Consider the following 13,562-nt stretch of genomic DNA (forward strand, 5'->3'; position numbering starts at 1 on the left):
CCTAAAACCAGGAAGTAAGCACAAAAAAGCAATGAGATTTCTCCAGAGGATTTTAGAAAATAGCTCGAAATAAGATCTGTGGGAAACGTACCTGTTAGATAAATGCACGTTTTGATTAGCCGGATAACATCCACATGTCTACCCTACTTTTATAATTTTTTTATCATAAATCTATGGATTAGATTTATGATAGACTTTTGAAACTACAAGAAGATAAGGAGGACTTTTACAAAAAAGTAATAGAAATGTTTGTCCAGAAGGATAGGAAAATGGACTTCATCTTCAAGTCAAGGTAAGACCGCCATTTTATTGAAAATGGGATCTTACTAAGAGAGAACAATTCAATATTTAAATGATAAAATTACATTTTTTGGGTATCCTTTTGTTGAACTGTCTGTTTAAAATTAATCGAAGCATCAGACAAAAAAAGCTTTTGAAAATAATATTATATTTTGGTTTAGGTCAAAATATAATATTTGTAAACCTGAAGAGTCAGTGCCAGTGCCTCACCAGCCATGAACCTCACTGCACGTCACTGCAGAAGCTTATATATAGACATCTAAGTTTTTTGTGCCCCACCACTTTTGTACATATAAAAACGCCACTGCGAATGGTGCATATAAATGTTAACGTCATAAACGTTAGCGCACAGTAATAAGCATTACATGACAAGTATTTACGGATTCAAACGGCCGGAAAACTCCCGTGTGTTTCTGGCTTAGCGGCAACTTTTTACCAATGCAAATATGCGCGAACGTTAAAAGACAACACATTGGCATTCATCTACTTTTATACTACATTATAAGGGACTGTCTTGTTAAGAGTAATAGCAGAGTTTATCTTACCTTTTCAAAAGCCGGTCTGAGTACTAGAACTAAGTCGGACAACCAATGGGTGGACCACAAGATGAAAACCAAAATGCCATAGAAATGAACGGGAGGGGCGGGACTCTAAGTAAGACTAAGTGAGAGTGATCAGGCCTGCCGCATTCATCATACAGTGATCCCCAGTGGATCTTCTGGGTTGAGAAGGTCTCAGTTGGGGGGCCGGAGCCTGTCATCCAATCAGATCAGAGCCCCTTAGATCGATTAAAGCCAGTGTACCAACCACCCAGATCCCCCCACCCCAAATACTCTTTGACACCCCCTGCATGCTTGATATGAAGGTAAAGAGATGTTATGAACTTGTCAAAAGCAAGGAATAAGCAGTCAGAGATATTCAAGTTTAAAAATACCTGTTCATTTATTTATTTACAAGTTTTACAAATTAAAATTAGGACATCTCAGTCATTGAGCACCTCTCCCTCCAAGGACATTATGACTAATTACTCGTTTATGTATTATGTGTATTTTCAATGCAGTGTTTTTATATGTATTGTTCAAACTATTTAAAATAAAGTTTTCTAAAAAAGCAAAAGGACATCTCCTTCCTTTTTGAAACCTGCTGAACTTCAATTGAAGTGCAACAACAGCAGAGGAAGACAGCACGAGTGTTGGAAACTACAGGAAGTAAATCCAAACAGATATTTAAGTTTGAACTCTTTATTTGAAAAATATATTTACATTATATACAGCATCTTATCGCATCTCTTGGTAGAGGGCGCTTGCCAGGGCCAGGCAGGGGCTCCTCTGCTCGGGGCTCCTCTCCTTCGGGCTCGGCAATTTCCTTCTCTGGAAGAAGGGCCTCCTCTGCCGCCCGGGGGGCCTGCAGCACATGGATCCCAGCGGTGAGGATGATGTTCTCCTGGGCCGATGTCCACCTCTTGTGCCTGCAGAGTGAACACAGAGGATTAATAAGAGATGTTGTCTGGGCCTCAGAAGATTGTCCTGTGCGAATGAACAGACTCACCACTGAGAGAGGGTCTGCTGGTTCACCCCAAACAGCTGGAGGGTCGTCCTGGCTACGAGCGCTGGACTTCTGGAGACCACACATCTGATCCGGTCGTACTCCAGAATCACCAGAGCCCAGCGGCTCAGGTGGTGCCCCCACTTCATTCTGCTGCTGGGGTTCAGCTGGCAGAGGAGGATGAAGATGGCCTCCACCAACCGGCTGGTGTCGGGCCACGTGGCGCGGCCTGTTCCCACCATGCAGCTGGAACCAGAGGAGAGAGGTGAGTGGATATAAAACCTGTAAGAGAGCATACACTGCAGGGGGCGCTTCACCTACCGTTTCATGCTCTCCAACTCGGGGACGGCCTCTTTGTTGGCTGTGGAGGTCTTTGACTTCTTGAACCCCCCCCTTGTCAGCTGGGCCCTGTAGCGTGACGGATACACTACACGGCTCTTATCCACATCCAGGAGGTTCTCCCAAAGACCCACGAGCACCTCCAACTCCTCCTGGGTGATGGCTCCCTTTCCGCAGAGCTCCACCAGACCCTGGGCCAGCTGATCAACCTGCTGGTTGCCGGGGGCTCCAACAGTACCAACAGTGGCCTGATGTGAAGGCCCAGGAAGAGGTGGAGGATGCTGCAGCAGCTGACGAGCGGACCGCGGAGCAGGAGGAGGAGGAGTTGCTGTGCACAGCAGTAAAACACACTTGACATACCAAATAGATGTTATTATATAAATCTTAATAACTACACGAAGCAAAGACTTACCTAAAGCAGCCTCCCCCAACAGATGGTCCAATCAGAGTACTAGAACTAAGTGGGACAACCAATGGGTGGACAACAAGAGGAAACCAGAATGCCATAGAAATGAACGGGAGGGGCGGGACTCTAAGTGAGATTTAAAGTGGACCTATCATGCTATATTTAAATGATATATTGTAGGGCCACACCTATATAAGGTATATTTATACGTTTCTTTTTTCAAAATACCAACAGATCATGCATTTTAGCCATGCTTCATTTCGCTCTATTTGCTGTTCTCCAGGCCTGTTTTTGCAAGGGGCTGATTCTGTGACTTAGCTTGAGCTGCAGCTGACCACGCCCCCCTGCAGAAGAGGGGGGCGACGGCCCCAGCACGAGCGTCATGTTCCCATGATTGTTTTGAAAACTAGACGAGAAGAAACATGTCCTCCCTGAGAAATGCATGCGTTCAAGCGTATTTTGATGAGTATGATCCAGAATCGGTCATTGAAGGAGACGAGGTTTCGGTGGAAGTGCAAATATCTCGGTTGCAGCAGGACCTTTCTGAATGGTTAGTTGACACACTTTTGTCCCTATTTATTTTACGTTAACTCTGTTTGTTGTTACGATGCTTGCTACTTATTCCGTTCATATTTTGGCTAATTAGCAAGAATGAAATGTGTAGTTTGTAACGCAAAAACAGCGGTAGACTACATATATCATACAATAAACATTTATTCATTTATTGACTTCTTTATACAGGTGTACATGTGGAAATTGCGCCACAATGCCTTCGGAACCTGAGAATGTGTGCTGCATTGAGATACCACAGGTAACATTTGTGATAGCTTCACTAAGTTCTCTGTTTAGAGAATACATTTTTCACATGTCATTCAATATATGTTTATCTCACTAGGTGTCAAGACGGATGCAGGAACTTGAGGACTCGGTGCGTTGTATGGTGGACCATCCTGGATTAGAGCCTGTATGCCTAAATGTGTTCTCCCTGCAGAATGCATTGAATATATACAGAGCTGAATATGGGAGACTACAGATGAGGCAAATACAGCAGTGAGTGGTTTGTTTCTTTTGACTGAATTTGTAAAACGTATGCTAATATTGTTCATGAAAATAAATACTGGTGTATATGGTTTTATGCAATCTTTCATTTCATTCTGTCATTGTACATGGCGTTACTATTATGATATACTACACAGCAATGGCATAACATACCCATTTGTTGATGACAAAAAAAGTCCACACACAACCTTATGCTTTTGAAATCAGCATATACTTTACCCATCCAACATGAATAATCATGACACATTTGATATAAACTGTCGGAACTTTATTGTTAAAAGCAAAGGTTCTTTGAACCCATAAAAATAAAGTAAATGTACTTGTATTTTACATAAATGACATAGGCTTTTCACTAAATATTATTTGAAATGATTTCAGGCGTCACATGTATCTAGCCTACAGAACTTTTGTGAGCTGGTGTTGGGGCTTCCTTGGACGCAGGATCAGAGTGGTGATTCCGGCCTGCGTTGTCCTCAGGATTCGCAGGGAGTTTCCTGATCCGCAAAATGTCTATGTTGGGTTCAGACAGTCAAATTGAACCGTGAAGCATAACCTGCGATGACCTCCTCCCTGTCAGGTCGCTCATATTGGGAACACAGGTCCTCTGGGATGGGTATCTTCAAAAGCTCCTGTATGAATGGTGCAGGGTCCACAAAGACTTGGTCGAAGATGAGGTCCATCAAGTTGGCAACGTAGCCTGTGCAATATTAAAAAAAGCAAAACAAATATTTGGTTTAGATTTGTGTATGCATGTGAAAAAACTGAGTGTACTCTTTTACTTCTGCCATTGTTGTTGTAACGCTACAGTTTTTTTTGAAAGAGATTTGAAATGTGAAATATCCAATGTAAGGTGTACATTTTGTTGTGTAAATAGTTGTATAATAAATATTTTAAACACTTACGGAATGTGGGGTCAGTCTTTATGGGTTTTGCTCTGCATTCTCCCTTCCTGGCCTTTGGGAACTGCAGTTTATACAGAGGGTTTCCAGTGGATGTAGTGGCTTGTGCACGATCAGCGTTTTCATTGTAGCGCAGGGCTGCCAGGTAGTCTTTAATTTCCGTAATGAGAAAAAAAAATGTAAATAATAGCAAAGGATGTACAAATTGTCACTAATTATAAGTAACTATGGTTTATTTTACCTGCACAACATTCCAAGAAATGGAAACACAACATTCTTTGGAGCAACCCCCGAGGATACTGCCCATTCTTCTCTGCGAAAGCAGGGGGGCAAGGAGAGGAAAGGGGGCCCCGCTCCGCGGTTCGATCCCCAGCTGTGGCGGAGATGAGGAAGAGCTCCCCTCTCAGCCATGAGAGCCAGCACTGACTGACACATAGTGACTCTGAAACAGGGGTTTTTGGTAAATGATGATCATTGTAATAAACTACAAAGACTACGGTATACTATCTGTAAAGTGCTGTGAGATAACATCTGAATCAATAAAACTGATTTGATTAAAGAAAGGTTTGTACTACAGAGCTGTATTATGATGCACGTTATATTTATATATATATATATATATATATATATATATATATATATATATATATATATATATATATGTGTGTGTGTGTATCATCCCATCATCTCTACTGTGCTTATTTATGTACCATGTTGTGTTTTATTGACCCGTGTTGCAGTGAAATATCAGACGTTGTGTAATGAATTCTAAATAAAGTTTCCACACAAAGTTCAGTTCAGAGTTTTATTTTAAAATAGATTGAAATAAATAAAGACAAAAGACAATTAAAGAAAAAAGTGGCATCATTCCCCCCCTCGGTCCCTTTTGAGTCTTTTCATCTCCACCCGCCATTACTCCACAGTTCTCCCACCGGCAGCCGCGCAGTGAGACACACCTGCAATGCGAGTGTGGCCAGTGTCGATCCTCTTGGCCTGGCCACACTTGCTGCAGGTGTATTGACCTGTCTGCTGGCGGGCTTTGCTCCAGGGCGACGGCCCACCCCTTGCAGCATCAGCCTCCGCCGCCTTCCTCTTCCTGTAGGCCGTTGTCCTGGGCACACGAAGAGGAGGAGGCTGAGCAGCAGGGGCAGCCGTGAGAGGGCCAGCCGGGAGCAGTAATCGAAGAGGAGGAGGAGGAGGGGGAGGAGGAGGGGCAGCCATGAGAGGGACACACCTGGGTGAGTCAGACGGATCACTCGACCGGGCTGCTGTGCCGGTGGAGGGGGTATCTGGCTGGAAGACGGTCGGGGTATCTGGCTGGAAGACGGTCGGGTCCTCCACGTCTTCCTCGATACCCTCGTCCACCTCCTCCAGCGACTGGATGGCAGCAGCCTCGTCCGGAATGTCGGGGTCCAAGCTGACGTCCTCAAGCACTTTGCCTGTCTGCCTGTACAGGAACTCCACCCCGATGAGCTCCCCTGTCACGCGGCAAAAAGACAGGAAGCAAAGGATTTGCAAAATGCTCCTTTTCCTCACAGTTCTGATGTCTGAATAAAGTGAATAGGGTTTTCACATCACCCACCTGTGTACTCGACAGGCTTGGTGAAGTCCTTAACCAGCTGACGGCCAAGCACCCTTTGGCTCTTCTGGTTAAGGACGTGCTTGAGGTGGCCACTGTAGGAGTGCAGAGGCTCCACCTCTCCCGCAGCTGCCGCTGCACGGTCCTCATTCCACCTCACCAGTCCATCGACCAGTCCATCGACCAGGAACGCCTGGAAGTGCTTGGCACTCGCCTGCGTCCAGGGGCGGACTGGGACACAAATTCAGCCCGGGATGTTCAGACGCACCGGCCCACGCACCGGCCCACGCACCGGCCCACACACCGGCCCGCCGGGCCGCCGCCCACGCATGCGGGCCACCCTTGTAGCCTACAGATAAATTATACATCTACTATGCTCATATATACTGTTATGGCTAGATTCCCCAGAGTCAAGCCATAACATAAAAGAGATGGACAACAAGAGTAAGGTGCAAAATGAAACCTTCCTTTATTTAAGGTTTCTTAAAAATGTCCGTGTCATGTGTGAAGTGTGTCAAAGTGGATATGTAGGAGTCAGTAACGTGTGAATGTACGGGATTAAGGACAAAGTACAGCAAATGGGTATAGTCAAAAATGGTTGCCTGTGCCTGGCTGTAAACAAAAAGAAGTGCCAATGCACAAGCAGCTCAGATATTCAATCAATGCCATGTGGTCTAACCAACAAATGATTCTAATAGTCATTATGAGAGCACTTGTCCAGTATTAAATAACCAACTTCAAGGAATACAACAGGCACATACCCTCTCAGAAACCCCAAAACAAAGAGACTGTTCTACCTTACATCACCAGCAGGTGTCGCAGCAGCTCACTTGTCTCTGCGACCCTGTCAATCACTCCATCAGTGTCCAGAGCCATCAGAATCTCCTTCTCTGTGCACATGAGCATGAATGCCTCCATATGCTCCTGGGTCAGGGTGGTCCTCAGTCGATTCTTCACATATTTCAGTGTGGAGAAGGTCCTCTCACAGGCAACTTGACTGAATGACAGTGTTAGGAGGAACTTGTAGCCCAATCCAATGACATGATAGGCATCAGTCAGCAAGTTGTACTGTGACAAGACATGATGCACACAAATAGCACAGTTTTTGCAGTAGTTGCAACTGTTCTCTAGCTCCAGGTCTTCTTCTCTTCCATCCTCCCCTTCGGTTGTCCTGACATTGTATGCATCCAAATGGGGCATCTTAAGTCTTTCCCAACAGTTGGCTAGGCTTGACAGCTCAGCCTGCAGTATTCCAGCAGTGGCTCTTTCATCATACTTCTGCAAGCATTCGCTCAGCTTTTGCAATGCTTCTGTTGGAAGGCCCATTTCCTTTATTTTAGGGAAATTCCGAGGATCAAGACATGCAAAGTCTGCGCAGAGTGGTCCATTTGCAGCATAGCGACTCTGAATGCTCTCTGTGACTGTGTCCAGAATTACATTGTGGACCTTGATCCTGTAGTCTGCCTCAGCGTCTGACACAGGCTCATCTTCAGCCAACTCACCTGGCATGGCCTTCTTTCTCCTGACCCGTTTCTCTGGGAGCACAGCTTGGACCACAACTTCACAGTCCTCCTTCTCCTGCAGCTTGGCATTGGCCCACTCCACAAATGCATCTGCTGCTCTTTTCACCTCATCAAAACCCCTGACACACTTGTTGAGGCTCTCTTGGGTCCCTATTACTAACCGATGGGCAGTCAGTAAGTCCATGCCGCTGGTTTGGAGATACTTGGAGAGGGGTGACGTGATTTCAAATATTCGGAGAAAGATCTGAGCGGTCAGTATTGTCTCGAACCTTAGGAGAGACTCTGTGTACCCCCTGGCTTTTGCTCTGACATGTGGCTTCATGGAGTCATCTTCTTCAATCCTTGTTAATGTTGACACCAAGTCAATAAACAAGGCACGATTGCCAAAACACCCAAATATCTTGCTCAGAGCCTGATCCTTGGCCCACCACCTTGTCTCCCCGATTGGAGACAGCCGTCTGTGTCGTGTGTCTTCACTCACTTCCTCCCACATGTTCATACGCTTGTATGACTCTCTGATGAATACAGCAACATCATTCAGAAGTGAGAAGAGCGATGCACTGGCTATCACAACACCTGTGGTGTCTCCTAGCACAAGGTTCAGGACGTGTGCGTAGCACCAGATGTGCACTTGGTTGGGAGACTCTGCGGAGAGCAAGGTGGAGAACCCCTTGTATTGGCCCTGCATGTTTGCCGCTCCATCGGTTGAGTTTCCCACACAATTCCGAAGATCAATGTCCACCTTTGCCAGAGTTTTCTTCAGTAGCTCTACAAAATATTGTCCAGTTGATGACTCACAATCAACCACAGCTATGAGCCTCTCGTGGACCACATCTGTCACATACCTGAGGATAACAGCACACTGGTCTGTAGATGTAACATCCTGTGTGGTGTCGATCTGCACAGAAAACATGCCTGCCACCCTTACTTCCCTAGATATGGTTTCTTGGATTAAGTGGCTGATGACATTGATCACTTTGTTCACTGTAGTTTTTGAGAGCAGAGTGACAAAGGACCCTCTGCCTTTAGACCCAGTCTCATGCAGCTTCTTGCTTTTTTCAACACATTGGGTGACATGTTCCTGCAGGCAGACATCGTATTTGCTGAGCAGGATGATTAATTCCAAGAAGTTGCCATGGTCAGCAATTTTCTCCCATGTGTATGCTGCTTCAAATTGTTTGCCTCTAAAGCTTAGACCACGCTTTCCAATGACTCTCACTACTTCTATGACACGTTCCATGACTTGCCGTTTCTTTCTGACATGGTCTCTGTGTAGAGACATTTGTTTGCCACTGAGTAGGCTTGCTACGTCTGCTTTACTAGCCTTCATAAAATATGCCTCTGCACTTTCTCTGTGGACTTGGTTTTTCTCGTGCTCTTCTATTCTTTGATGTACATGCTTCCAAGATGTCATTCCTCCTTTGATGAATGAGCTGTCATTTGCAGATGGCTTTGCATACGCTAAACATACTGTACAGTAGAGTGAGTTGGATTTCTCACAATATGTAAGCCACTTTCTATTGATTCCATCTTTATTGTTGTAGATATTTTTAACTGTTTGTTTTGGGGGTTGTTGAGGGTGGTATGCGAAAAATGTATTTATATCTTTAGCCTGAGGCCGGGCAAAGTAATCAAAGCTCACTTCATCAGTCTGCATCTCCCTGTCTTTTGGTTCTCCTGTGCTGGACCCTGCAGCTGTCTCACTTTCCTCAGGGTCAACTGTACTTGACCCTGCAGCTGTCTCCCTTTCCTCAGGATGAACTGTACTTGACCCTGCAGCTGTCTCACTTTCCTCAGGGTCAACTGCATAAGAAGAACATCAGCAATCAATTAAATTACCAATATTATATCAATATCATGCACAGTAATGTCAATCACTAAAATGAATGCAATAGTGAATTGGCCACAAATCTCTGTGTCCTTATTATTTAATATTAATATTATTAAATATTAATATTATTTAATATAATTATTTAAAATTATAATATTAATATTATATAATTTAACTTGGAATATCATGAGCATATGACTCTATCCTAATGCATCTAACCTTATGCACAATATAATAGTCTGGCCAGCCCTGCAGCCCATTCTAGGTTCTGATAGGCTCTCTAGGTTGGCATTCTAGCTTCTGACTGGCTGTCCAGGTTGTCAATCACAGCCGTGGGCATTTTATATTAGTCGTAACATTGCTAAACTTTTTTCATGACGGTTTTCTCAGTTAACTAATGCTATTGCTAACAGTAACATACATTAACACAGCCCTGCACACTGCACACTGCACCTGCTGTCATTATATGCCGGGTCTGTGGTTCATCATCTTCCTTCTCATTCTCCTCCTCATTACTGCGACAGGGAGCGGGAGCCCTTCTACTAAACAGCTCTGTGATTTTCGAAAATTGTCCAGCTTCTTCCTGTAGCAATTTTCGTTTTTTCATTCTGGCTTTTTCAGCCCCACCCTTTCTTTTTTTACTGTTCTCCATCTTTTCTTTCTCAATTTTGCTAGCTAACTTACTGATCAATCATCAAACGAAGCTAGGGAGCTTGTCTGATGAGTGCGGACCTCTGACGCGGGCCTCGCCCTCTTTCCAATTGGAAGAGACGACTCATCTCTCCCGGCCCAGCCCCTTCAGTTCATTCAGCCTACTTTCAAAAACATAAGATTGACAAGTTTGACAACCTATCAATAGCCCCGTTTACATGGAATGTTTTTCCGGTCGTATCCGATCACTAAATAAAGCGATCCACGTTCACTCGTGGGCCAAGCATTAAGCTGATTACAATTTCACCGGTACCGAAGTGGGCCGATCGGAGTGGGGCAGTGGGCCGCGTCGAGTGGTCCGACCGGCCCACTTCGGTACCGGGCTACCGGCCCATCGGGATTCGTCCCGAACGTCCCGATGGCCAGTCCGCCCCTGCCTGCGTCCCTGAGGAAGCAGGTATCAGATCAGAAATGAATTGACATTTGCGTGAAATGTGAATACATGATAGACTTTATCACAAGCTGTACCTGGGATGAACCGGTTGAGGTGGAGGCGGAAGGACTCCAAAGATGTGGAGCCCCTCGCGCAGCGATAGACCGGCAGGATGACTCCGCCCTTTGTCAGCCTGCCGGTCTGCGTGTACAGCTGCACGCCAGGTGGGTCCTGTATGCAGCTGAGGTGGGGCCTCTGCGTACTCCATATGTCCTGGATGCGGAGAGGGTCAAGCAACGGGATGTCCAGGTTGTTGCGTCCTGCCGTACCGCCGAAGGTTTGGAGGAGGTCCTGGATCAGGAGCGCCGTCTCCTCCGCCCCACGCGTCCGACGACGGCAGTGGAGCCTCCACTCCTCCCTGGTGATCTTCTGGATCACCTCGGCGTCGGTCAGGCCGACCATCCCGTGCTTCCCCTCCAGCTGGGACCGCTTGGCTTCAGTGAGACGGCGGGCATCTCCGGGTTCCACCTCGAAGATGCACAGAGACAGCTGCCTCATGAAGGCGGGGTACAGCTCGTGGCTCCCTGTGGTGACACCTGCTGCGAAACGTCGCATCAGGTGCCAGATGTCCAGTCTCACCACAAGCTGTCCCCACTCCTGTGAAAAGGAAACAAAAGTCTGTCTGATTATTAGAGTACAATTTTTCTCAAATACTGTTTTTATGATGTTGTAATTATCTTGAACAACACCTAGCGTGGCTTTGGTCAATAGTCATTTAGTGTAAGATAAATAATATTGCGATAATTCTACTATGATTATCAGTACTAGTATTGACAGGCCAGACCTGAAACAAGGCAGCTGTCTTTGACATGCCGTCTCTGTTGCAGCAGTCCCGATCCACGTAGATCAGCTGGGGGGTGGTACCCTCGGCGAGTCGGTACCCGCCTCATCAGTCCGGCCGCCATACTGGACAGGCCCTCGGCGCCCTCGGAGCAGGTGAGGACGCTGATGAGGACCTGCCCCGTATTCGTTACCAACGTTGGTAACCCAGGCGGCCGTGTCGAAAGCGATACCGGCGAGCTTCTTCGTCACCTGGACACAAAGAGAGAAAGAGAGAAAGAGAGAAAGAGAGAAAGAGACAGAGAGAGAGAGACAGAGACAGAGAGAGAGAGAGAGAGATTTCAAATGTGAGTGCATAAACACACGGCGGCTGTAAAAAAAAAATGAAATTGTGACCAACTATACTGACCTTCTTGGTGGAATCCATCTTAAGGATGGATCCGAAGGTGGACGTGATCCTGGCCTTGTACTCATCCAGCCGCGTCATTATGTCATAGCCGTAGACTGTCAGCAGCCAGATGGGTGAGGGCAGAGTGGGCATTTGGGGTGGTGGTGGAAACTGCCCCCTCACGCTGCACAAGGCCAGGAACTGCTCGCCACACGCCGAGGGTACTGGATCGCTCTCCGCATCCAGGCGTCCGAGTGCTGCTCCCGCAGGGTGTTGCACAGCTGAGTGCACTGTTGCCCAGAGTGCGGGACTTCAGCTGTGTAACCACCCTATGGTCACAGGACAGCCTGCAGAAACACAAAACAAGCATTATATACAGCTCCGGCATCACATTCATTGCATTTATTTATATATACGGTATGTTGTCAATTCCTCTCACTTGTACGTAAGTACTGCTGGGAACTGGCAGCTGTAGGTGGGGGCCAGCTGCCTGATGATGCCCTGTGACCACCCGCCGACCTTCTTCTTGCATCGACGGCACTCCAGGTACTCAGTGGCCATGAGATACCAGCCGTCGATGTCCAGGACCCTCCGGATGGTCCTGTACAGCCCAGCCTTCACCATGGACCCGGTGCATGAAGGCTGGGGGCATGTCAGCTGCAGACGCCAGATCCGGTGTGGCATCCAGAGAAACAGCCGACATGCAAAGAAGGGGTCGGGGGACGCGGGAGGCTGGTGGTAGATCGGCCGGGATTGGGGGGGGCTCCACCACAGATTCAAGTCTGTGATGAGGCTCGGCCTCCCCCACTGGTCCCTGGTGAACAGCACCCGACCGATCCACTGCTGCTGCTCTGCAGTGAGAGCTGCCCGCCATGACTCGGGCAGCAGCTGGAGAGAGAACCAGAGGAACGTAAAGGGCACTTATATCTGAGGACATCGCTCCAGGGCAGCAGATGAGCAGCGTTTACTTTGACAGACAGTCTTACCTCATGTGGCGGAGGAGGGAGGAAGGCTGGCCCCGGCAGCTCCTCCTGTCCGGGAGTAGCAGCACCGGGGGCTGCCGTGGCTGCGGGCGGCGGTGGCGAGGAGGGAGCTGGTGACTCTGCAGGCTGGACTCCTGCTGGAGGTCGCAGGGGGTGGTGTTGTTTCCTGCGTGGCCTCCAGTAGCTCCTCGTCCGTGGGCTCGACAGAGACACCAGCCCCCTTGTGTGGTGCGGAGGAGGAGGTGGCGGGAGGTGGATGGAATGAGAGAGGGGCCTGTACATCTGAGGCTTAAAGATAAATCAAACTCAACTTTATGTCAATCTCAAAATATGTTTGTACCCACAGAAAGATTGAAATACTGTTTCCCACAGTCCCGAGGTATAAAAAAGACACACAAATGTTTAATTAACATGAAAGAATTAGATGTTAGTTGTGTTGTGTTAATATTGAGCCACAGAAAACTAAAACCTAGTGGAGCACAGAAGGTTGTTTAAAGAGAGAAAGTGACGACGAGACAAAACAACGACACCAGATTTGACTTGTTGAGGGAGCGATGCAGGCAGCGAGCGGTTGGAGGGGTTACACGGGTTTACGAGGGAGAGGATGATGAGCTTACTCTACATCTACAAGCACTCGTTAGTGATGATTTGACAGGCGATTGGTCGGCGTGAAGCTTGGTGATTTGAGACTTGCAAAAGGCGGATAGTTTTTCATTAAAGCAAATTACCTGCCAGGTCATATCCTTCTGAATACGGACATATTTATAGAGCAAAATAAAGGGAGAA

The 13,562-nt window shown here is 47.0% G+C and overlaps 1 protein-coding gene and 1 long non-coding RNA gene across 2 annotated transcripts; one reads left to right on the top strand and one right to left on the bottom strand.

Annotated features, from left to right (window-relative positions):
* The first annotated feature begins 3,118 nt into the window (after positions 1-3,118).
* On the top strand, positions 3,119-3,544 carry LOC117490987. Its single transcript, XR_004556720.1, has 3 exons — positions 3,119-3,140; positions 3,332-3,401; positions 3,486-3,544. It is a non-coding gene; the product is annotated as an uncharacterized LOC117490987 (long non-coding RNA).
* Positions 3,545-11,896: 8,352 nt separating this feature from the next.
* On the bottom strand, positions 11,897-13,058 carry LOC117490949. The gene is made up of 3 exons (XM_034140734.1): positions 12,780-13,058; positions 12,233-12,681; positions 11,897-12,140 (listed from the first exon to the last, which is right to left on the bottom strand). Exons 1-3 carry the CDS (start codon positions 13,056-13,058, stop codon positions 11,897-11,899), a joined length of 972 nt encoding a protein of 323 aa, XP_033996625.1.
* Between the last annotated feature and the right edge of the window lie 504 nt (positions 13,059-13,562).

The sequence above is a fragment of the Trematomus bernacchii genome, unplaced genomic scaffold, assembly GCF_902827165.1.
Source record: "Trematomus bernacchii unplaced genomic scaffold, fTreBer1.1, whole genome shotgun sequence".
Lineage (NCBI taxonomy): Eukaryota > Metazoa > Chordata > Actinopteri > Perciformes > Nototheniidae > Trematomus > Trematomus bernacchii.

Coding starts and splice junctions, on each gene's coding strand:
- LOC117490949 (XM_034140734.1), bottom strand. CDS start 13,058: ATGTACAGGCCCCTCTCTCATTCCATCCACCTCCCGCCACCTCCTCCT. Junction 12,682..12,779: donor TCCCTCCTCCGCCACATGAG/GTAAGACTGTCT, acceptor TTCTCTCTCCAG/CTGCTGCCCGAGTCATGGCG. Junction 12,141..12,232: donor CCAGCAGTACTTACGTACAA/GTGAGAGGAATT, acceptor GTGTTTCTGCAG/GCTGTCCTGTGACCATAGGG.